Consider the following 25,851-nt stretch of genomic DNA (forward strand, 5'->3'; position numbering starts at 1 on the left):
TGCACAATAAGATATGATGCTGTGATGGCACATTTTTTATTTTTTTTACTGGCCCTCTTTGATAAAGCAAGCATGACAAGTGTTATGTTGTTTAAAAGGCATTTATGTGCAGCCATTCTAACCACTTGTTACTGTGGCATGACATGTTGTACTGGGTATCTTTGAAAGACTTGATAAGTGTTAATACCTGGCTAGAGTGGCAATTCCATGTTTTAATAGGTATGTGTGCAATTGGTTGGTTTAGTAACTTTTTTTTACAGAACATGGATTGGGCATTCTTTCATTTTTAAACAGTTACTTTGATGTTTGTGTTGCTACTGGCTCACATTGACACCCTTTCTGAGATGAGAGCATACCTTCCCCCGGCCTGTGTACCCACATAATTATCATAATTATAATAATTATAAATACCTCGCCCATTTTATTTTACTATCTTCTGTTGATGAGTGTAAGCGATCAGAAGGAGGAGACTGACACAGGAGTGGCATGTTGGTTGCCATACATGTGTATTCCTCAAAATTAAAAGGAGAAACCTAACTTTCCCTAATACTAAGCAGGGTTTCCCTGCCTCAAATAAAACTAAGGATTCTGTCAGGATGTCTGTCCAAAGTAAATAAACCACCGTCCTGTGTCCAAAACTATTTCCATCCCTTACACTTTAACTAAAGCTGGCACCACTGTTCTTGGTCCAGGACAATGGCTCCCTTCTCCTGGACAGAGATTTACAGTTCCTGTGGCTAAGGCAACCATTTCAAAAGGGGTGCAAATGAAGGATCCAAATTGTGTAACAAATGAACGCACCAAAGTGTGCAAACCAAAGTTCCAAAGTATACAAAGTTCTTAAAGAAAACAAACTTCCAATTCAAGCCCTTAGGAATGAGAAAATTAATGTCTTCTCTTGGTCTGGCTCAAGCTTCTTCGAGTGTCAAGAGAATGGCCTCATTATTGGGTTGACAGTGCAGGAAAATAGCTTGGAAAATTGACAGTAATTCCACCACCAGCACATTTCCCGCACCAGCAAAGCACAACTGGTCCAATGGGTGTCACTGATTTACCTCCAGCCAAGAGCTGAAGGTAAATCAGGCCTCCACCAGAAAATAATTGCTGCAATAACCTGCCCCAATACTACGAGAGCCGGTTATTCCAGCATTCCCCTCGATGGAGCCCTATAGGATGCCATGAAATGGGGATTTACCACCCTTTCCGCCACCTCAAATATTCTGATATATTGCAAAATATCAGGTAGCAGAAAGGGTAGGGCAGTTTGCCGGTATACCGCCAAAATTACCAGCAGGACACCAGCAAACTTGTATGAGAGCTAATGACACCCTTCTCTTGGTTTCAACTACATCTCAGGATACTGCAGATAGGTTAGGCAAGAAGATATATTGTGCTTCTGTACCTTTGCCATAATCCACAGATGCTTATTTTGCCTTGGGTCTTTATCATTAACTGTGACTATAATAATCACGTGTTCTGCTTGAACTTCTGTTGTGGGTGTGGGTCCCAGATTAACACTTATGTCTCATCAGATTATGTCCACCTGGTATACTAGCCTGCCAGGTAGTATGAATAGTAAGATCTCCTACGAGTCCTTACTTATCTCTGTGGGTCCGTGTCCCAGACACCCACTAGTTTCTCCTGGGATTCTGTTCACCTGGTGTACTAGCTTGCCAGGTACTGTGACTATTAAGATCTCATTGGAGACCTTGATTAGATTTGTGGGTGCAGGTCCATGACATGCATTTGTTTCTCTTGGGATTCTGTTCCCCTCCTATACTAGCCTGCCAGGGACTGTGACCATGAAGATCTTGTTGGAGGCTTGGTTAGATTTGTGGGTGTGGGTCCAAGGCTCTAATTTGGTTCCCTTACAATTCTGTCCACCTGGTACACTAGCCTGCCAGGTACTGTGACTATGAATACCTCGTTGGAGGCCTGTGTCTTGCATGGGTCCCAGACCCATCCTTCATAGTCGTCCCTCCTTTCTTCTGTCCCACCAACCGTCCTGTATGCCCGACCTCTCTGGAGAGCTTACCAGTGGTCTTCAGTTGTCTGTGGGTGCTTCAGGTCTCCTCTGCTTCCATCTGTTCTTTCTTGGGACTGCGGCGGCTTGCACTGACTCCCTGCTTCTGGGCAGTGGATCTCAGCTTCTCCATTCGCTCCAGCCTTCTTGTTTGGTTTGTTGCCTTGGTGTCTGCTTCTCTCTGTCTTCTGACCATGGCATACAGGTGAGGGGTGTCTCTGCTGGCAGGCAACCATCCTGCTCTCTGCACTATCAGTATACCATCTCCTCCAGCGGGTTCTGAATCTCCCACATCTTCCTGACAGTGTCTCACTCCATACAAAGTCCCTTTTCCCTGTTTATGTTCCATTCAGATTTGATTGAAACAGATTGACTAGTGTGCTTGTACTTGTTGGGTGCATATTCCACATTACTCCGCACTTCTTCATCTCCCCAGTATTACATTCATCCCTCTAGTCAATTTTCTTCCCCGTCTCAGTTGTTCTTAGTGAAGTGACATTAGGGCACATTCAAAGTATGGCAGTCCAAGAAAAACATGGTGGTAACAGAATTACTGCCACTTTTCCCACTCCACTATATTACTAGTTTGGCCTTGGAGTGGAGGATCTACCTCGTGCATTATGCTGAAGATAAATCCTCCCTCTTTTCACTGAAAAAATCTACAAATTAGCAGATTTACCCTGGCGGTAATTACGCTGAAATCACCCAAGGAGTCCTATGGACTCCAAATTAATTGGTACTAACACCACCACCACTTTTAATCCAGCGGTATATCTGCCAGACCAAGTGGGGTAACAGTAATTTAATTGAGCGGTATTCCGGCGGATGTACCACCAGAATACTGCCCAACACCTATTGAGGCCCATTGTCTATTCTGTAGATATATATGGAAGTCTGGTGGATTATTTGTCCTGTTCATGATAACAGAGTGCGGATGTTTGGGGTGTAGGGGAGCTATACTAATGTCATCCCTCATCCTGTTGGGGGTTTCCCTCCCCATTAGATCAACCCACTCAGTACCACCACCAAGTGGACTATCGGGTAGCTGCCTCACCTCTCTGGCCTCATGCAAGGGGCTTCCCCCATGGAAGCAGTGACAACATCCTGAAATTTGTCATAATAGATATTGCACCATTTCCCATATCAGTATATGCAATGCTGGCTAATAAATGCTTACTAATACATTAGCTCTGCTTTTGTGGTGGTGCCAATATGAAAGATCTTTTATAATGTGTATTATTGAATGCTTACCAACAGTTATTCCCTTGATAGATGCTGTGCTTCCTTCTCCTAAAGGTTTGTCAAGCAGGGTGATATAAGAAGATGGCTGCTTGCTTATCAATTTCCAGGATTGTTTTCAATAGTACATGTGGATCAATTAGTGACCATTTCTGGGAGGTTTAGATATGGGTATTATTATTAAATTTTTTATTTTAACCCGTGACTATTCTTAGACTGCAGACTTCATGAGAGCAGAGGGGCTTTCTGTTAAAAGTGATAGCTCGTTGCCAGGATTTTGTAAATCCCATATGCTGAGGAATGCAAGAAAAGATTTAAGTACCAGCCAATTGCCCTACACTCCATGTTAAAATATGATTGTTTAATTTTGTATATCTTAGTGCTGGTGATGGACATGTTAGGACGCATTTTCAGAGGAAACTTTGATATCAAATGCAATATCACGATTACCTACCAGACAGAACAATTGGCTTGCTGCTTAGCCCTGCTTTCTAGTGAAGGATAATTAACTAAGTCATGTTTGAAAAAATGCTGCTGATTTGCATATGGATCCCAATCAATAGCAAACACTATATTCCCTCTAAGGAGTTTTGGATACCATCACCTGAATTGGGGCCTAATTCTCAGTTGGTAATCCATTTCGAGATGGCCGGGGTGAAGGAGGCAAAAGATCAAAAAGGAGTTCCATCCGTAAAACAGTTATAGGTACATCCAAAGAACAGGTTAACTCTCCATAGGGCAGAGAAATAGAGTGTGAAGAGCAGAGTTCCAAGGACTGACCTTGGGGGAAAGCGAAAGTGGAGGGACAGGCCAAAGGTTTGTGAGTTCCTGTCATACGACAAAGGAATTTGAGACTGCATCGTTGGTCTCTATGGCAATGATGAAGATCATGTCCTACTCTGTATACACTGAATTTCCCACAAAAAATGTCTGTTAAGAATGGCTGAGATGTCCACATTACGTTGCTGCATCAATGGCACTACCACAATAGAGGCATGGGTTCTCACAGGAAGCCGGTAATATGGACTGTGTTTGCAAGATGATTGCTTAGGTGAGCCTTCCCTTTGATTATTTGTCTGGTACATTTTGTACTGTTCCTTCCTACTTTCTGTATCCTTCATTGTTCTGTTCCTTCCATTCGTTCCCGGTGCTGCTGTCTTCAATCTGCCTGCTCCTGCCTGTCTGCAGCAATGTCTTCACTCAACTATTTGTGAGAATTAGGTTTTTTCCCCTCATTGGTGTTTTTTCCCTTCTGGCTTTGGCCATTTAGTTCACTCCACCTTTTCCATTATTACTACATGGTGAGTGACGTGGCAATACTGGACACTGCTTCCATCTTCAGAACTCCTGATTTGGCTTGTTAATGTACTTGTACTAGTGCATGCTGACAGTTCCAGGATATTTTAAAGGATCAAACTTCCAGATAGGAGGCAATCCAGGTCACAGCAGATTTGTGAAACATAAGGCAATGCTGAGTGAGGAGGAAAAAGAAGTGGTCGACACAGTCGAAAATGGCAGAGTAATCCAAATGTATAAGTAGGAGAGACTTTGGAGTGGTGAGCATAAGAGAAAAAGTTGGAAACACACATGTGTGCAGTCTCATTAGTGTGTTTACTAAAGAAGTGGTATTGGAGTGGATCTCCAAGGCCATTAACTTCAAGGTACTGAGTTGAAGACCACACACTCAAGGATCTTTGAATGATGAGTAAGGAGAAAAAGGGTGATGGTTTGCGGGAATGTTTGTGTCAACAGAGCATAACTTCACTAGGGGTTAGACCATTTCATATTTGGCAGAGGCAGGGGAGACTCCATCAGAGAGGTTGAAGAGCTCAGAGCGATAAGGGCAGGCAGTGGGCAGGCAGTGGGGCCACGTCTTTGACCATTTGGGGAGCAAAATTGTTTATATGAAGGCAAGATGGGTTGTTGCTGCGAAGTATGGGTGCTAAATTAATAGGAAAGGTAGGGAAGAACTAGTAGAGAGTAGAAGAGTTTTGAGGGAGGTGGTGGGCCGAAGGATTGATGGCAAGTGAGAATACATAGTGGGCTGGTAGGAGTGAATGGTATTCCCTGTTTATTTGGCCAAGGCTAATGGGGTGAGATATACCATGCACCCCGATCCAAGTTGCTGGTTAGCGTGACACACTTGAGGGCCTCGGATTGATGGGTGCCTTAGTCGATAAATTAACAGAGTTTAATCTAGTAGTACAAAGACAATGTTCACACAATCCAAATGAATATTACATTTGTTAAGGGTTGGAGTAATTATCTGAAACTGAGTGTGCATACTTAATCTTACAGTTTGTAATGAGTTGTAAACATATGACAATTACTGGAATTGAATCTTGATGTATTAAGATCATATCATTCAATTACTTATTGGGGTGTGGAGAATTAACATTCATGCAGTGTAATTTGGAGAAATGCAGCATTTTCAGTTTGTGAAATTGAGATGTATATGTATTCTTTTTTAATAACATATCTGGTTCAAAATCCTTTGCAACGCTATGACATTTTCTATCAGCAAAATAGTTGCACATTTCTGGGAAAGTCTTTTTTCGTAGTTTGCGTAGAAGCTATATCATAACAAATAAGCACGTCTGATTTTTATTTTAGCAGTAAAGCAGTAAAATAAATGTCACACTCTTGTTTAAAGATGTGCATTTCAGCTTTCTTCTAACTTTACTAGAAAATATAAATAAACTTCAAATACACTTGTGTTGAACATTCTCTTTGTGAAATACGTGAACACATTTCACTTAGGTTTCAGAGAAAATGTTGAAAAACAGTCCCTGGCTGACTTTTTCCATAAATGATTGTAGGTTGTGAATTTACTCAGAGCGAATGTTGGGCGAATAATTTAATTTATTTAAACCAGTTAAACATGAAAGTATTACTTTAAAGGCAAAAAAGGGTGCTTTCTATGACAATGTACTGCCTAATACCAATAAAGTGTCCACACTGAGGTGGAACATGATGGTCCTCATTATAACTCAGGCGGTCCGGAAATAACGGTGGCGGTAAACCCGCCGCCACCGTTGTTTCCGGACCGCCTGATCCCGACTCCTGCAGGCGGGAGGTGATGTTCCCGCCAGGTCTGACCTGGCGGGTTTAACACCGCCCGCCTGCAGGCGGACGAGGAAACACCGGCAGCATTACGAGATGCTGCCGGTATTTCCATGATCCCCATTCCGCCTCCGTGATTCCTGGAAAACCGGGGTTGTAATGCCCTGGTAATTCCGGGAATCACGGAGGCGGAATGGTAATATGACTCCAGCGGTAACCAGGCGGTTTTACCGCCGCGGTTACCACCGGACTCGTAATGAGGCCCGATGTGAGTAAGCCCTAAAAACACAAGGCATTCTTTATGTGCATATGTATGCGTATATAACTTTACACGTTTTACACATAACATTACACAATGCAAACACCAAATACAAAGGATACAACAGTTCAAATCATCACATATTCAACAATAAAACCATCAGCTCTTTTTTCAATCCAATCGAGCTCCCAAAGCTTCTTTTTACCGTTTGTTGGTGCTCTTGACTCTTCTTCGAATGAATGAATCTTCAAGAGGACAGTATTACACTGATGTTTCCAATACTGCAGCGCCTTACAGAAAGAGAGTTCAGCATCTAGGTTCACGCTGATAAACAAGCTGTCCGCAGGTGTAAGAAGAAGCTTTCTAAAAAGTGGCAAACAGCTCCATTTGACTTGTGCGTACAGAGAGATTAAGCCTAATTCATGGCGTAACACTGTTACTGGAACGCCTTGGTGAACCAAAATAGTTCTACTCCACAATATTGCCTCGATTTCTGCCCAATCAAACAAGGAATACGTAAGATCTGCACCATTTTTTAATGATAATAGTTAAGAATGGCAAAAAGTAAAACGGCCAAATCGTTTATCCAAAAGCCTCAACTCTGTAGCACTTATTGTATATAATGTTCTTAAATTGTTAAACACAATCTGTTTAGATTGTTTTGCATAAAAGGTCTCAACTAGATATTTAAAACTGATTACTATTTCCAGAGGAAGCTCATGTAAAAGTCAGTTGAACCAAAGTTGCTTAGGTGGATTGACAATCAGAAGTGTTGATTTATTGACATTTAATTTCATGTCCAGTTTAATAAAATAGGAATTGAAGGCCGTCAGGGATCACTGAAGTCCTATTGGCGTAAGGTCACAAAGGACAATATCATTCGCATAAGCAAGGTAGTGGATGTGAGTATTGTCTAGCTTAGGGGGATTTGCCAAGATTTGCTGGAATGCATTGTCCAGGTCACATATATAAAATAACTTAAACATAAATGGGGCTTATACACAGCCCTGGCATAATACCTGATAAGTATGGCTCCATTGGGTATAAGTACACAATTGGTCTAGCCTAATCTTGATTGGCGCAATGTAAAATGACTGAAATAATAAGCAGCACATCAGGACAGCCACACTTATAAAGTTTATTCCATAACCATGTCCTGTTGAGGCAATTACGTTATTGTAATATATCTAAAAGAGAAAAGTAGACCAGCCTCTTTTCCAACAGCTGGAACAGCAGACAATTCAAAGAAGTGCCTACACTACTCTTGAATACAGTTGCCAAAGTTGCCCATGGATTTTACCCAGACTTGCAATTCCTTAAAATAAGACTAGTTAAGATTTTACTTGAGGAATCCAATTGGGATATAGGCTGATAATTTGTTGGAACCAGCCTGTTGCCACATTTATAGATAGGGACCAACAAAGCGCCTTTCCAAGAGAGAGGTAGAGTAATAGAATTTACAATTTCAGACCATAACAACGGATTAGACTTCAAGGTGGTATTTGCTAAACGGTTGGGTCCTGGGGCATTTGAGACTTTACATTTCCAAATGGATTGTTGGATTAGAGGTAAAACACAATGTAGTTGTTCATTCCATTTGACAACATATTTTAACGGTACAGTCTCACTGCTGGAGCACGCATAGATTTGTAAAATGGTCTTCCGATATATAGCAGCTGGAATTGGTTGAATTTGAAAGGATCTCTGCATATCAGGTGGTTTTATTAATCTCCAAAATGAGCCAGCATCCCTATGAGTTATGCAGCGAGGCAAAGCTTCTGCATCTTTAACAGCCATTTCCTGGCAATATGATTTTACCCAATTAGTGTACCTTTAGATTATGAACTTCGGCATTATATTTAACATCATATTCTTTTGAAGTGCTGATTTTACTATGCAACTAAATGTTTTGTGAGAACTATTTTTGACTGATGAACTATGCAGAAATGTCTCACTGGTTACATTCCTCAATAATTTGTGCATGACATAGGGCCTCATTCCGAGATTTGGAGGTAGCCATGGCTCTATTTGCGCCATAGTTGCCTCCAATACCGGGTCCGGCACTGGTCTTGTTCAATGGGGACTTACCGGTGCACTCCGACCCTGGAGGGACCGGTAAATACCCATTGACCCAACCATTCCCCATTCCCATTTGAGCCCCCATGGGGCTCAATGGGGAGGGCGCTAATAACGGGCTCGCGAATAGCAGGCACATTATTAGCACCCTGGTCCCTTAGCGGGACCCGTAAAGGATGTGTGGTGAGAGCACACGTCCTTTACGGTTCCCGCTAAGGGGCCTCAGAATTTCGCGGTAAGGGATTACCGGCACCGGTCTCCTTACCGGTGCCGGTATCCCTTACCGCCCACCTCGTAATAAGGCCCATAGTCTTGAAAAACAGGATCAATTGGGGTTTTGCTGTCTATGATATCACAACGAATGGCAGCATGGCACGGAATGCAAGTCCTAGCTCCCAAATTAAAGAGTGGTTTCTACATCTTACCTAAACAGATAACACACAATTGACAGGATTAACCATTGTACTAGATATCAATAAATCCAATGATAACAAACAATGGTCACTCAATGATGTTTCAATAATGTCAAGTTCAGAACAAAGTTCATTGAGGTCTTTTGAAATAAAGATGTAATCCAAGGCCGAGCTCAAGCATGTATTCTTCCAGGTAAAATGGGGAGGAGAGTCACCAACAATATAGCTATTCAATAACAACACATTCCAGGACTTAATTTCTGATTGAATCAGGGAGCTACGTTCTCTAGACTCAGCTGAGGTTCTAGACCGCTGGCCCTCCAAATAATAGCTTGGATCAAGTAAGTCACCTAGCACAACATTACTAGTGCCTTAATCAACAATCTCACAGATAAATAGCTTGGAGATACTCCCTAATAAAAACATGTATATCACTGGTCCTCGGATTAAACTAGATGTTGAACACCAGACAAAAAGAAAGGATCCCTAATTTAAGGTCTAACTAGCCTAATTTAACCAACTGAATATCTCCTGTAATGTCTAAACTATTTTTCAGTGCACAAAATTAACCACCATAAGGTCTACCATGAGGACCCTGCATGGCCTTAACATTTCAGAGGGTGAAACTGTCCAACAATGGACAAGCATTCCAGGTTTCCTGAAGACATACCAGTGAATATTGCTAAAAAATATTTAAAAGGGACATTAAGTGAGAATAGCCCATGGTGTACCAGAAGGCCAGCAAAAACTGCTTGCTTCAATGCTGGTTATCAGAGAAAGAATTTCCCCCATGAACGAGTTACCAGATATTGACCAATCAAATGAGGCTAGATTAATAGAGTTACTTGACTTTGCTCGAATCACAAGACAACCATTGTGTGAATTGTTAGTAATACAGATTATGAGGGACTCTCTTGGAATACATTCAGATTCTAATGTATTTTCCAGATTCTGAAAAGAGAGATTAGACAATTTATCAGAGCCCCGACATTGCACCACGTCATAACCAAAAGTTAACACATGGGGCTTCCTTCAAGACAACATTCCTAATTATCCTTCAGTAGAAATAGAGTTTTAGCACATCTACTCTCTTATCAAAAATGAATTCAACTTGCGCTACATCTTTTAAAGTGGCTAGTCAAAGATGTTGAATTTCATAAAAACAAAGTTAAAACATGGTTCATCATCATTAAAAAGTCGTTCCAAATATAAAATATGGCATTCAGAAAATGTCATCCGAGAAGCATTTTGGCCAACTACAAAATTATGGTCAATGGATCTAAACGACTGAGATGTTGGAACTTGCAGTAGAGATTGTTGAGCATCCATACCTCCAGAACGTGTCTCACGATGATGAGAGTTTATTGGCAACTTTTCCCTTCATTACTTTCTTCTATATTCCAACGCAAGGAAGATAGGAGAAGTTCCGAAGAGGCATCAATGTGCTAGAATTAGTGGAGAGCTTGGCAGAATTCACCAGAATTACTGCTCTCTCTCAATTAAATTGAGAAAAACCTAGATTTGAACAGCATCCCATAGGTTTGATGCTATAGTCTCTTGAGTTTTAGAAGCACACTGAGCCTGAAAAGGAATATTGGAGCAAGAGATCTTAGGAGGAAAGATCTGTCCACTGGGCCCAATGTCGCAATTGTATCCCTGTTGTCAGTTTCTTTCAAAGTTACAGAGGGATGGGCCATGTTTTGCAAAGTAATTGTATATAAAAGGTCAGCTATCTCTGAAAGAGTAGTCAAAATGCTTATATTTAAATCCTCATCTTCCGACTGTACTGATTTCAGAAAGTATTTTATTGTGCAGGGAAGATGATTTCTTCTTTTTACTCCTTGCTTTTTTTGGTAATATAACCAGATCAGCCAGCTCAGAGGATTTAGGTGGTGATGTTGAAGGGACACCCTCCACACTAGCAATGTCCTTGTTTTTCAGAGTTTCATAGTTTTCAGAGTTGCAGGCTGGTCCAGCAAGCAGGCTTTCAATCCATCTTCTTAATAGTTTTCAGGAGCCCATGTTTTTAGTGGTTTGCTTACCAAGAAATCAGGAATCGCTCCCTTAGTGAGACAAATATAGTCTGTTGCTTGATACTCGGCTATAGCACAGACTTTGAGATAGAATTCAAAGATGATTTTGGCCCTTCACTCGAAGCATCCATCTGTGTGTCCTGTATACCCAGAGCACTCAATTTATCATAAGAGGCATCGACTGCGCATCAAACCTCTACTTTTGATTGGATCAAAGATTCAAATGGTGACATCACATACCTAGAAGGTGAGGACATAGTGTGATCCAAGAGTAGAGAAACATATTTGTCTGGCTTATGTAAAATAGCACCAGATATAAACCCCTCTAAAAAATGTAATTTAGAAGTCATAGTTTAAAGTAAATCTCTATTCTCGGAATTCCTCAAAAGTGCCATCATATCCTTCAGCAAGTGAAGACAGGTTAAAGTGTATTATTGACATTGTTCATCAGTGCACCCAAGAATGTATTAGAAGGAGAATAGTGTGCTCCAATGCCGCACTCACCTTCTTGGAGTTTGGAAAAAATAAAGAGGATGAATGAAAGAGATTAGTATCTGGGATAATATGAGCGTCCCAATAGACGCATTCTCCGGTTCCTGATGAGCCGCAAACTTTGTTTCTAAAATTAATTTGTGAAGGTCTGGCAAAGGCTGAGAGGAATCAGAAACAATGGGGTTTACAATGGAGTTATCACTCATACTGCAGACCAGGTTCACCATCGCATTAGTGATGTGCTCATGTGGATGCGCAGCCAAGTCTGCGGTGAGAATAGTTAAGCCTAATTGCTCTTGGCGTGATGCAGAAATTGTGTGCACCTGCGCTATATTAGTGAATAGCTATTGCCTTAGCCTGAGCTGACATAGTTCTGATGCATAAAGAGTTATGATTCATTAAAAGTACTTCCATTGAAAATCCAGTTCAAACAGTAGTAAAACTCCACTAGCAGCGAACAGCCCGACCCTGTCGTAGGCCCACTCATCGCAAAGCACCACCAAGCACTACGTCAAACAGTGATTTTCAGATTAATGATTGCCCTCAGGTTCTCCAGGCTCAGACAGCGTACCACGGCAGGCTACTTCTTGCCACTTCTCTGCGCCGCGTCTGTTTTTTTTTAATGGGTCGCTGTTAACTTCCTCCGCTGAAGGTCCGCCTCAACCAACAAACACTGAAAAAATACAACAACGACAACCCACGCAGACCACTTCTCTGCATTCTTTAGTAGACGGAATGGGGGCCGGCAAATCAGAGTTATGTGGGGGTGTTTAGTGAGAAGAAGAGTTCGGATGAAGATGGAAGAGATGCAGAAAAGAGAGCCAAAGGTTGCAAAATAACACATTTTAGAAAGATGAAGTTTTCTGATTTTGTTACACATTTCATTTGGGAAATGCAATTTTATTTTGACAGCGAACAACGTTTAAGAGTAGGTTTCTTTGTAATGATAAATATATATTTTTATAGACTCCATTATATGTTTTTTCATTGTGTTGTCCATTCCATTTAAATAGTTATGCTTTAGAAGTCAATTGCATCCATTGCGTTCTTCATAAATAAAATGCTTTCCATATTACATCCCGCAAAACCTATTCCTTCACTGTAAAATAGCAAACATGAGTTGTTATCCACTAAATTCACTAAACACAGACAATTAACTTCTAACTAAAACTGCACTAGTATACTTTAATTTGCGCACGCGCCTTTACTTTCCTTACTTTCCAAAGACTTTGAGGATTAACGTTCTTGGCATTGCAACATACATAACTAGTGCATTGAACATGCTGCTCGGTTAGCAATGGCATTAAGGGGTTAGTACCGGATTCTCACGAGGATGCACCTTGTATGCTCTGGGACCTTTGACAGTTTCCTATTCGCCTGCCCTGTCTGAAGCAAGATGCAGCGGGAGAAAGGACATTGTGGGTGTGTGTTTAAAGACCGTTTTATTTTTACCCCCAGGTCATCATTCATACTCTCCGAATAGAAACGGTAGTAAAGAGCATGAACGTTTCCATCATTTGTTTACATGTATGAGCCTGACACACAGAACGTGATACCCTATTAGTGGCAAGGTGTGACGAGCACCCAGGTGAATGGGCGATTGAACGAGCACCCACGTGAATGGACGATTGATCACACAGGTGACAAATAAACAGTTGGAAATGTGCCCAGTAATCATTGTCGAATTTGGAGTTTTGTCAGCAGTTCTCACTCAAGAAGAACCCTGCAGTTGTCTTCTTTGAGAGGACAGAGGGATTGAGTGATAGAGTGGAGAGAAAGTAATCACTTAATACATGTTGACTTGAGGTGTACAAATAAAATAATGAAATTGGCATCAAATGCAAATGAGGGGGTTTAGAATCAATCTGAGACCCTTGCAATTGGTGGCAATTTGGGATTGAGACAAATGTAGTCCAGAGCACTTGAGATGACTTGGGATGACTATAATATCATACTACAATGGGAATATGTGTATGTCAACTGTCACATCCTGACATAGCAACACAACAGGCACTGCTTGCAAATAAATAAATTGACAAAAAACCAACTGCTATTAGTGATGTTATTGAAAAAAAGACACATTTTAACGGAGGTTACATCTGCCACCGTCTGACAAGGGATGCAAACACTTCTGAAAATCTGTTAAGCAAAGTGTGAGTGTGCTTCAATCCTACACTTACACAAGTACCATTCAGGAACTAATATATTAAACAGGCAGTCTTACAGAGTAAGGGATCCATATGTTTAAAACAACACTATAAAAATGACATTTTTAGAGACACTTAAATAATGAAAACATTTTGTTTTGTTTTATTTGGGGGGGGTCCCCGCAAGCACCCTATTTCCCCACTTTACTAACCACCCCAATCCCTGCACCCGTTTTATTCCTTACCCCACCTCCCCACGTATCCTTTTAATAAAAATGTCAACTTTTTTTCATTATTTGGGTTTCATTGAAAATGTTTGTCGTTATGAATGTTTCTTTATTAACGCTGTATACCCAGAGGAAGACATCCTTTTCACTGACTCGGGGCGGGAGGTATTGTGCACTTCTCTCCAATACCTTAAATAATGGCTAACAATGATCGTAAGTCTTTGGTTAATTTCTTCTTCTTGGAAGTGTATTATTCTTTATCCCACATTCTCTATGAGATAAGACACACATGTTACATGTGTTAACAAAGTCGTGATAACAAGCTTCAACTCTATCAGCCCAAAGTTGAATGACATGAAGGCTAAATTACAGATTGAGAAGGCCATATAAAAGGGGGGAAACATCTCCTCAAATGAAAGATACGCTAAGGAATTAAATACAATTTTCTGCAGAAAAAAAGAATAGGAATAGTGATCTTTAGTGCAGTGAACATATTTTGCATTTCATTTTTGCACCAGGATCAACCACCCACAATACTGGAATCCTGAGGGGTGTTAGCACAGGTATGTGTATTCTTTCATACTATTTATAGTCTGCTACTGTGTGGGCAAGGGACAGTTAAACAAGCTGTATAGAGAAAAGGTATGCTCTGGGAAGGGGCATTAACCCAATCCATAGTAATGATCACTCCAGAGGTATAGGTGTCTATTAGTAAATACCAAGGTTGTAACAGGAGCATGACTTTGAGTTTTGATTGTGAAGTAAAAGTTGTTGGTTTTATAGTGAATATGTAAATAGTCAAAAGTGTGACTGAATTAAATGTGGATATGCGTTGTAATGTGTACATAACTGTCTTTAAATAGTTAGCATTTTAATTGCAAACTTTGTTGGAATGATGCAGGTCCAGCATGAACATGCATTAGGTGTAATGTAAAACACATGATTTCTCTATATGAAAATGAAAACATTGCAGCACATGACTTTAGTAGTTTCGCAATCTGCTTCTGATGTCACAATGGCCCTCATTCCGAGGTTTGGTGCTAGTCATGGCGCTACTAGCACCATGACTAGCACCAGTACCGGTAACCAGGCGCTAAGGGAGGGACCCGCAAAGGGACCTTGGAACAGGGCGCAAAGGGATTACCGGCACCGGTGTCATTACCGGTGCCCGGTATCCCTTTGCGCCCAGGTCGTAATGACACCCAATGTTTGAATGCAGTCAATACCAGTAGTTATTAACTACTTCATTCCAAGCCTGGTGGTTGCCTCTGAGTATGTCAACAATGACTTACATGTGCAGATACAACATATGTGTGTTGTGAAAACAGAATTCTAAAACAAATATAAGAGTCATATTCATCTATTTACAAGAACACACACTATGGGCCTCATTACAAGTACAGCGGTAGGGGGTTAACGGCACCGGTAACGATGCCGGTGCCGTTAACCCCCTACCGCCGCATTGCGAGGTCCCTTAGCGGGTCCCACTAAGGGACCAGGGAGCTAATAATGGGCCCCCGCTATTTGGGGGCCTGTTATTAGCTCCTTCCCCATTCCCATTGAGCCATATGGGGGCTCGAATGGGAATGGGGAATGGTTTTCAGAATGGGGATTTACCGGGTCCTCCAACGTCAGAATGACCCTGTAAGTACCCATTCCGACTACCCGGACCCGGACACGGGTTTGGAGGCAGCCATGGTACTAATAGCACCATGGCTACCTCCAAAATTGTAATGACCCCCAATGTGACTGCACTACAATCAGATCTATCAGACATCAATGCAAAGGATCAATGCATTGCATGTGTTAAATCACAGTTACTTTGTGGTGCAATTATCGAATTCTGAACCTGCATATCGTCCTTTTTATGAAATAGATCTCTACAACAAACATACATCTATAGCGCTCGGTTCATCTTCTCATTAGATGCCTTGCCCAGCCGCTGTGCTGCCGACGCGGGCAGCGGGCAGGCTTCCCAGGCTGAGCGCCTGGACTTTTTTTTTTGTTTTCTCTTAAAACCCCCTCATGGTCTCGTTCAACTCCCAAGTGGGCAGCTAGACAGGGCACCGGACTGTCTCGTCCGCGGTGGGTGGGATGTGTGGCGCTGCCTCCCCCCGGCCTCGCCTGCACCAGCAGGTTCAGGCCGACGTCTGGTGCATCACTCGGCTCGCGCGTCGATGAAGAATGCTCTAGCTGCAAGAATTTGTGTGAATTGCAGGACACATTGATTATCGACACTTCGAACAGACCTTCTGGATACATTATTTCACAATAAATCTGTTGACATTTACTTGACCAGGTGATGTTCTTTAAGGAAGCTAGAAATACAGGGTCTGTGATAGTCCACAGGATGACCCATCTTTATTTTTCCCAAATATATGTTCATTTATACACTGTGTTATACTTGAATGTTCTAGTTGCAATTTAATCCACTACAATGCATGCAGTACAGAGTTACATAGATCAATTGTCAAGAAAACCAACATTTTAAAAAAAAATGCTCTATTATCACTATCTGTACACTACCAAAAGCACCAACACAATCAAACAAAAACTAATAACATTGTTTGATTTACCTCCGATGGAATGAAAAACAACTTTCTGATAAAGGAAACATAGCCCTCTTAAAACACATGAAAAATATGTAAGCAGTTTTCAAATAGGAAATTGAAAATACCTTTGCTGTGTGGTTCGTATGTGTGTGAATCCTGACCGGAAATACACATATAATATTTATTAGCACCTGGGGGGAGAGGATACATCCAATCAAGAGACAAGGAAAATAGGCTATACCTTTCGATATAACTTTTTGTTCCAGTCCTTCCTCCTGCCACACTTCTGCGTGCTACCATGGATTCTTTATTCCGCTACTCCAAGCCTGCTTCCCCTATGTCACCCTCCCCAGATAGCCACACCCTATTCCCATCCAACCACATCCTCATTTCAATCTCCTGTCTGCCTCCAAATCTGCCTCATCTGCAAGTCCATGCCGCATAACCTCACAGTTATCGAAAACGTAAAGGGCCAATTTCACTTCACTGATTCCCATTCACCCATCTTGTTTCATGGTTTCTGTGGGAAAATGTTTTGTGCAAGTCATGCTAAAACAGTATCTTGTGGGAAGAAACATACACATCAATCAACACTACTGGTGTGTTAATAGTTTAAACTACCGCCTTCTGGGGTAGACTTTGGTGGGAACTGCTCTAAGCCCTTGCTTCACTAGGGCCTGCAGAGCTTTGGGCTGGTGGTACATTACTGTCAAAGTCCACAGCATAAAGAGTTAGTTACTGCTTTATTGGAACCTGCACGCCATTAAACAACTCAGCTAAGCGAATCCGGGTACTCAGAATACAGGCAATAATATTTGGATCTAGATCTCGTGACAGTCTGACTTTTGCAGCAGCCTAACATCTTTAACTACCCTTTTTATTTGCAGAACCCCACGGATAGTGTTCCTTCCATAACTTATATATCATTTACTTTCCCTCCTTGAGGGTGGGCCATGGTGTCACACAGTCTAGGAGGCTTAAATGTGCACACAAATATGATCTCATTGAAATGTATACTCTCATAATGGAGTGCCTTCCTGGTGCATATCTAAAATTGTGTGACTTTGGGGCTATCAACATCAGTTCTAATATCAAAACGGAATTTTTTTCGGGCCCAATTCACAGAAGTGTTTAATAATGGAGAAAAAAAAAACATTGGAAAATGCTTTGTGAGTGAGGGCCTTAGTCTTTAAGAAAGCATTGTATTCATAGTAGAGACTTATTAAATATGATCCTTTCTGACCACCATCTAAAATCTATTTGATGCACAGGGAATTCTGTAAGATGATCTGTCACTAAGAACATTGTACTCACTGAAGAGATACACTTAAGTAGGATTATCTTCTGCATACCATTAAAAGGAGGGTGTATCTTTCCACTGTTAGGCACATTTTCCACTTGTTATAATTATAATAGTTTTTTTTTTATATGACGCACTTAGAGGGACTCGGGACTTGAACCTGTGTATTTGGGGTTTTCTTGCTTCCAAGATGAGCGTGTTGCCACTGAGCTGTACTACCCGCTCCTCTACAGATGCAGGCCAGGCATGAGAAACATTATTTTGCAGTCTGGCTGCTTTGACACGTTCACATACTGTGGAAATCGAAATAATATTATACCTCCTATCGCATTGTTTGACTGTATGTTGGCCTACGCCAAGTTGCCTAAAACATTGTGTAAATAGATTCCGCGGCAAGGTCTTGACCTTAATGTATTGTGTAAATCGCCATCTTGGATTTAGCCACCATTTTAGGTTCTCTTGTAGTGTCACCCTGAACAACAAAATGGAGGCCGAATAACATTTCGAGTGGGATTCTGGCCGTTGTGACCTCCGCACACATGAATAAGTAATATGCCCGCAGGCCACTTGTTGGGGTTGCAAACTGAGACCTTGTCCTATCTCTGACCTATGTGTAAATGAACCACTGTATCAGCGGAACTGATCAAATGCATACATTATGGGATTGACCTGGCAACAAACTCTAGGCCTGGTTCCAAGAATGGTTAACCCGCGAGGGGGTTGGCCAGAGCTGGATAAAAAGTATAAAAACCCGAGTATCCCAATGTACAGTCTCTCACACTAACACGGCGAACTACCGTTGATAGTTTGTTCTGTTACTCTGAGGGCCGAATAGCTATCCGTTTGTCAATTGACTTTTGGTAATTGTTGTATCTTTGAATAAAGCGCTTTGTATGTCCTTTGTAACCTGTGTTGGTGTGTTTCCTTTGGGCTTCCCGGCCTCATATCAATTTTTCTGTTTCCACATACTTATTTCCTTATAGCATAATGTACCTTTAATTGGGCTGTTGGTTTATTAGGGCGATTTTTTGAATCCCTATTTGTATAAGAGTAGGTTCTCCCTGCCTGCATTACATCTATTTACCGTAAAACATTATTTTAACAAACTAGAAGAAAATGGGCAAACAAGTTAGCACTCACTCTATGAAGCTCAACGGTCGTTATGGATTTGGGATTCGATAGATAAGCAAAACAATAGTTTGTGATCAATGGAGACAAGGAATGAGGCCGCAACCAAAGTGTCAAAGTTGTGTGCTGCTGTGACCGAAAACTGTAGTCACATCCGGAAAACACGATACATAACAACATGACCAGAAAGAGATCAGAATTGTAATTCAAAAACGAATAAATAAATAACAAAATATGAAATAAATAAAAACAAATTAAACGTTTAAGATACGCCTTGTGCACTTTCAGCTAAGACATCCAATGTCTCGCATCCAGAGGCTTTTTCCACATCGCATTGAGCAGTCACAAAGGAATGCCATTCCGGGCGCTGGGTTTATTCGCAGAGGGGAAGAAGGTAACATTTGAAGCATTCCACGTGACTAGAACGGCTTACCTTTGAAGAAGCAGTCCTCATTGTGCACAATGGTGACCTTTTGCTTCTTCGTGCACGCAGCCCGGTGCACCTCACAATGGTTTTCATAGAATTCGCCATCAGAGCCACACACAGGTTTGTAATGAGGTTTGCAGTGATCGAGGCATACACACTCGGCTTGCCCGGTCTCCTTGTTAAGGACACAGTGTCGGCCCAATCCACAGTACTTGGTCTCACACGATCCAAAACGAGCATCCGGAACAGCGTGTCCTGCAAAGCAAAGGTCAGGCATAATGTTTAGCTTCTAGCGTTCAAACGCGGGTATTGCAGGTATAATGTGGAGCGGAATAACACAGATAGCAGCAGGCTTGTAAATGCATAGAGAGGGTCAAATCATAGGGTGACCAGATTTTCAAAATGAAAAACAGGGACAACGAACAACATAAAGGGGGGACTACCCCATCGCAGCTCACCAATTACTGCCCCTCCCCCAAAACGCCCTGCAACCACCACTCAATCATATTTCCAGCATTTCTACTTTCTATAAACTGCATATGATCTCATTTGTGCAGTTGTGTCTGTGAATTTTGGCATGTTAATTCAAAACAAGCGTTTGCTCCAATTGATAATAAATGGCTTGCTGTACAATCATTTCCAAGCCAGGCTCTGTGGCACAGTCAGTAAATGTTGTGACTTGTAACTGAAAGGTTGGGGGTTCAAGCCAATCCTTCAACGTTGTGAAAAATAAGCACAATTTTAATTAAAGTATGCAAACCAGGGACGGAGTTTCTAAAATGAAAACACTCCTGGGACCCCGTGACGGAGGTTGATTTCCCGGGAAAACCGGGACATCTGGTCACCCTACAAAATCAGGATATCATCAAATGGTGATAGGAACAATAATGAATAAATGGCCGATACATCAATGCCACAGAGTACACCGTTCAGCTCGGTTGGTTTCTCATTTTAAACATAGCCAGCACTCTCAAGCATGGCGTTTCTTAATCTCTCTTCTTGATATTTAAGTAAGTTCACATCGTTTTCTGGCTGAACTACTAAGATGATAACTAAACCCACACGATTTTATCTTTAAATGTTTGAGGTTATCGCAAAGATTGAAAAACGAGGGTCCTGCGAGGGAGGGCAGACAGATGTAATGTCCCAGAGGACCCACAATGCCTCACTGGGTCCTGGCAGTCTCACATCGGTAGTGAGGCATGGTGAAGCATGCATTTGTATTTCTGGCACTCTTGCACGGAAACACAAAGGCATGCTAGTCGTTGTTGTAATGTTGGTGAGCAGGGGGAATGACAAGTAGTGTGGTGGTGGTTTCTGCATGCAGTTACAGCTCACACAACTTTTAAATCGCTGTCGTGGGTCACGTTTTAGGATTGTGACAGGCTTTAAAAGCCTTTCAAAGAATATTGCATCTCAAAAGCAGCTCAACAAAAAAACGCGTCTTTCATAGAAGCAAAATACCTTCTCGACTTTGAAAATAATGTAAGGAAATTTAACATTTTGAAGATACATCCCGAGACAAATCATCATTGCAATATTTTGCCGTTGTACAATTGCCAAAAAAGAATGCTCCTCTTTGTGTCTGGTGTAGTAGGCTAGGTAAATCAGGGAAGCAGGTGAGAAAGGACATGGTTTGAGTAACTCGGTCAGCCAGGCAGCATTTTCCTAATCATGTCCTCATGTAATGATCAATATTTTCCCCAAGCCTACTAATAGGCAGGATCACCTGCAGTACCCTTTGGGAACACTACATGCAATTAAGACTACAAGTGTAAGCACAATTTCACCTTTGGTACAAGCCTGTAATACACAGTAAAGTGGTAGCGATGGCTGAGCAGCCAGACTTATCTCAAGAGTTTAAGTGAGCAGTAGAACAAGTTACACAAAGGACCAACAAATACAGTGATTCAAACAAACACTCAAGGTTTCTTGGTAAAAGAATATACATTTATTGACAGTCAGTTTGAAAACATTACACTAGCAAGAGCAGCTCAATATCACACACTAATAAACCACAAATGCACAACCGTTAAGTAAATAAACAAATTTAGCTCTCCTGAAGTGGGAGCAAAATGGCACTTCATATATTTTTAAAAGGGGTAAAAAGAAAAGGTTATGCGAACCAACAGTACAAATGCATTCATAGGCAGGGGAAAAGGTTTCAGTAAACTACAACCAGCAATTCATCTCATAGGCCTGGGCCAAAGTTAATGGTTCAGAGTCTTTGTATTGGATAGCATAGTTCTGGTAGTAACGGTAAAGTATTTCCCATGTTTTTTAGAAGAATTTGGCTAGGCGAAAAGAATATTTAAGGAAGGACAATTCTTCGAAGTTGGGAAAGTTCCACAAACTTTTGCAATGGCCGAAAAGATTTCCGGACCGCATTTGCACAGTACCTTTTTAGTGAAGAAGAGCTGTAGCTGAGGCAGTTGTTCTTGGCAGTTCGAGCAGATCTCGCTGTTCCTGAGCTTCAGTTGTGGGGACAAGAAGGAGAACGTCAGGAGGTTCTTGCACTGCCCAGGGATGAGGCCAAAAGCTTAGCAAGATGTCGGTTTAAAATGTGAGTACCTTAAAGTCCACGAGCTGGTTTCCTTCCCTCTGGCTACCCGATTTTCAACAGCACTTTGATGAAAATTCAACCAGATGGGCACGGTGTCCAGGTGGCTTGCCAGTTGGTTGTTCCCATCAAACTCAAGGGAAGAAGTTAACCTTGAAAGGCTTCTCTGTCGATTGGATTTTCAGGCAATACGGACCTGCAGCAGGGCTTCACCAGTCGTCCAGGAGTTGTAGCAGTCTTCTTCCTTCATCTTGTCTTTGATTCTTTCGTTCCAGTGGTCGACTCTGCTTTCCAAGTCTCAGAGACCTGCTTTTATACAGTTTTCCCCCATTCATTCTAGCCTGACTGTCACTCACACAGCAAGGTGGCTGTCTTTGCCGGACAGCCAGCCAGCCAATCACACAAGAGTGCATTCAGGTCTCCTAGGAGTCTATGCACAGGGGGTTTTGGGCACCTCCCTCACATCCTGTCCACCCCAGACACCATGGCACCAGAGGAGGGCTTCAGCACTGAAGCCTGCCAAATGCCAAAGAGCAAAGGGACCAAACCTGGTTTGGTGCACAGAGACAAACACAAGAAGGACCATTCCTAAAAGAAATGGCGAAAAAAGATGACCAGAGTCTATTTTTACAGATATGTCCTAAGTGCCATATTGAAAAACATGGCTGACCCGATTTTTTAGCTACCGTTGTTAGCGGTCAAGAAAAATCACAGTAGTTGATCTAAACCACTGCCACCAGCCATTTAAAGTAGGAAATGGTTATATTTTGTTATCTGAGTGTTTTGACAATGGGGAAGCTAGGCAACACCTCCAGCACTCTATAGGAAGATAGTGTGTGCTGGCTCAGTAAATTTAAAAAGACTAGTAAAGCCAATTTAACTTTACGTGCTTTGGGAGAAGGTAGTCAGTCCCAGAGAAGGTATTTAAACCATGGGGAGTCTGAAAGACACCCCTGTATCACTGCACTGAAGGTGCTGTGTGACACACAGAAAAGGATGATGCCTATGGAGTTGTTTTAAAACTCCATAACCACAGAACACAACATTAAAACACACATCAAAATACATGGAAGACTGGTAAAAAAAGGCTCACACTCTTCCCAGGTAAAAAGATCAAATCCTAGAAATCCAGCAAAGTTGCCGGGGGTCTCAAAATGTAACGGAAATTAGCACATGTTGAGAATTCTCCCTAACACTTACCATTAAAATTATCGGGCTATCAGTGTGTCAGTTATTTTATGTTTCAAAAGCCTTAAACTTATGAACAACTAACCAATATGCATTTCCCTGAACCTGCAATTTATTTATATATTTATGTGTGTATAGGGAGCTAAGAATATGCCTGTGGGCATAGGAGTCCTAGAGAGAGAAAGATACAGTGTAGAAGAACATGCTGCATGCCACCACCGAGAAGATGAAGAATGCCTCAACCCCATGCATGTGTGTGATTGTCCTCTCCATATCTGAAGTGGGTGGATGCTTAGGACCTCAAACGGTTATGAATTCTGAAATCACAGCACCCACATTAGCGAGAATGGAGGCTCTGGAAAGTCCTTGGAGCAGGACATACATGGCAAATGCTGTCGGCAGTTATCGGCCACGCGTGCAATCACCTCTATGCACCACCTTCTTAAGTGGGGATGCACTCTCTGCATATGATATGATATGGCATTTATTACACACCTATACACAAGTGCATACCATTCAAAGGACCCTGGGACATGTCACACATCATGCCAATGTGTGCACTAGCCCTGGCGCTGCAACCTCCAGTTCGTCTCATGGTTTACACCATGCATCCCATTATTTTTCAACATTTATCATGATGGCTGGGGCTGATGGGGGCTGTGTCCTAAAACATACATAGTGCCACATGTTGCAGACCACTCCCAGATTGGTGTCTTTATCCTCGGGCTTTTTTTTCTGAAATGGCATTCTGAACATGGGCAAAGAGGATTATCTAATGTGTATAGGTTCTACACTCATGGAAATGAGGGGCGTCCATTTTTAATGAGCACCTTCCACAGCATCTGACACCTTTCTTTTAGAATAGGAACCCTTTGTTTGCTTCTACAATGCTGAACCACCTACAGCACAAACAGCAGAGTGCCTGTTTGCTCGCGTGTGTGACTTGTGGGATTTGGATCCAAGACTTCCTTTAGAAAGTGTACACTGCAGTACTCTGGTAGCACACTGGTGTTGATGATCGCTACAGGAAGTAGCTTGAGTCCCTTCGACAATACCTCATCGACAGATCTATTCATCCATTATTCCAGCAGCACGATGCTCAAGTGAGAAGAACACTCTAGAGGCAGTTTATTATTATTTTTTATACTTGAGGAGATCTCTGGTTCAATAGTATGTGCACACAAATAGTGGGATTTGGTGAAGTTCAAAATTAACCCTAAAGTTTGAGCAACGTTACACAGCACTCAAAATTATATACAATGCCATTTTCGAGGTCCCAATGTACTCCCTTGTTATCGGCACAGCAAAGTGATAAGAAAGGTGTCATTCTGTCTAGTGGCACATTTGCATAATTAATGAGAAGGCAGCATTAGTGTAACAACAAATCTACTTCCAGAATGGGTCATACCAACGATATTCCCATAGGGGCTCTGATGCTGAGTTTGAAAAGGTAAATCATATAACATCACTTGTCATCAGAAGAAGTAAATTACATGCATTCATAAATGAAACAAAACGATCACTTTACCCCCCGCCCCATGATTGCGTGGTCCATAGACCTTTGACATATTCACCATTACTAGTTCCCCCTTCCTGTAAATTCCCTTATTATTCTGCAAAGCACTCAGTTGAAACCTAAGTTTGGACTCAATAAATATTCAAAACAAAAAATAAAAACAATAAAGAAAATAATCAAACTGATTTATCACTTAAGTTCTTAAATGCACACTCTTGTGTTGACTTTTCTTTTTTACTATTAGATATTATTCCTAATGCCTATTGTATTGCAGAGAATCATTGAATTAACTGGTTTGTGTCAAGTGTCTGGGATTAAGAAATCTCACGCCAGCTTGTTTGTTTACGTAATGACCATACATGTCAGCTTTATACTGCTTAGCCTCTTTTATATTTTTGATTACTTGCAGAATTTTTTTTTACTTTTGTCTTCATTGCATGTCTTTTTTCCCTGGCAGGCACCTGAAAAAGTGCTACCTGACAATTCTGGTGTCCACACTTCAAGGACTACAGGATAAATCCCAGAAGTATGTCCAAATATATAAATAGGCCAGGCAAATATGATCCATCTCCAATGAGCAGATTTCACTTCATGGTATTTCTGTGCCCCCCCCATCTTATCCCCCAAAATGGTTCAAAATGATCACACCTTTATTGAATGCCAATTTCCACACGACGAAATGGCATTGTGCTCGATCTCATTCTGGCTTCTTTGGGCACCCTCATTGCTAATCTTCTGATAGATTATGTTTTCTCCAGATGAATGACACATTTCTGTTGTAAGTGTTGCAAACACATCATATATTTGCTGCCACCAGTTATATCTGCCCACCACGGCTGAGTACCACATCACTAGTAACAACAACCATTGCCATCAACATTAGGTATTTTATTATACACACATTACCCCATTGGCACTTTTTATCTCTGAGATTACTATGGCATGTATTAAAAACTGTTTGCCTAGACTTCATACCTCGCTCAAAAAAAGTGTCAATGCGGCATTGAGGATTGAACCAGCAGCACCTGTCCACCGTTTATTGAGGGTCTCCCAGCCTATAGATGTGACATGAATGAATGTTGCCTGAATTCCTTTGTTCTTGGTATGGTATGGTAATGAGAGTTATTACAGCATATTGCAGCATCATGGTGCTGAAAGAGCTGTTCCTAAATTCGGCCTCCAGTGAAATAATTTCCTGGGCAAACAGG

General features: G+C 41.6%; 1 protein-coding gene across 4 annotated transcripts in view; it reads right to left on the reverse strand.

The window, feature by feature from the left end:
* The window catches only part of FSTL5 (follistatin like 5), a 3,721,575-nt gene that overhangs the window by 2,361,670 nt on the left and 1,334,054 nt on the right, over nt 1-25,851 (reverse strand). For all 4 annotated transcript variants that reach the window (XM_069631359.1, XM_069631360.1, XM_069631358.1 and 1 more), the window contains exon 4: nt 19,386-19,634. In XM_069631359.1, the coding sequence (XP_069487460.1) occupies nt 19,386-19,634 (249 nt within the window). The remainder of the gene's footprint in view (nt 1-19,385; nt 19,635-25,851) is intronic.

Source organism: Ambystoma mexicanum, chromosome 6q (genome assembly GCF_040938575.1).
Source record: "Ambystoma mexicanum isolate Mex_15411 chromosome 6q, UKY_AmexF1_1, whole genome shotgun sequence".
NCBI lineage: Eukaryota > Metazoa > Chordata > Amphibia > Caudata > Ambystomatidae > Ambystoma > Ambystoma mexicanum.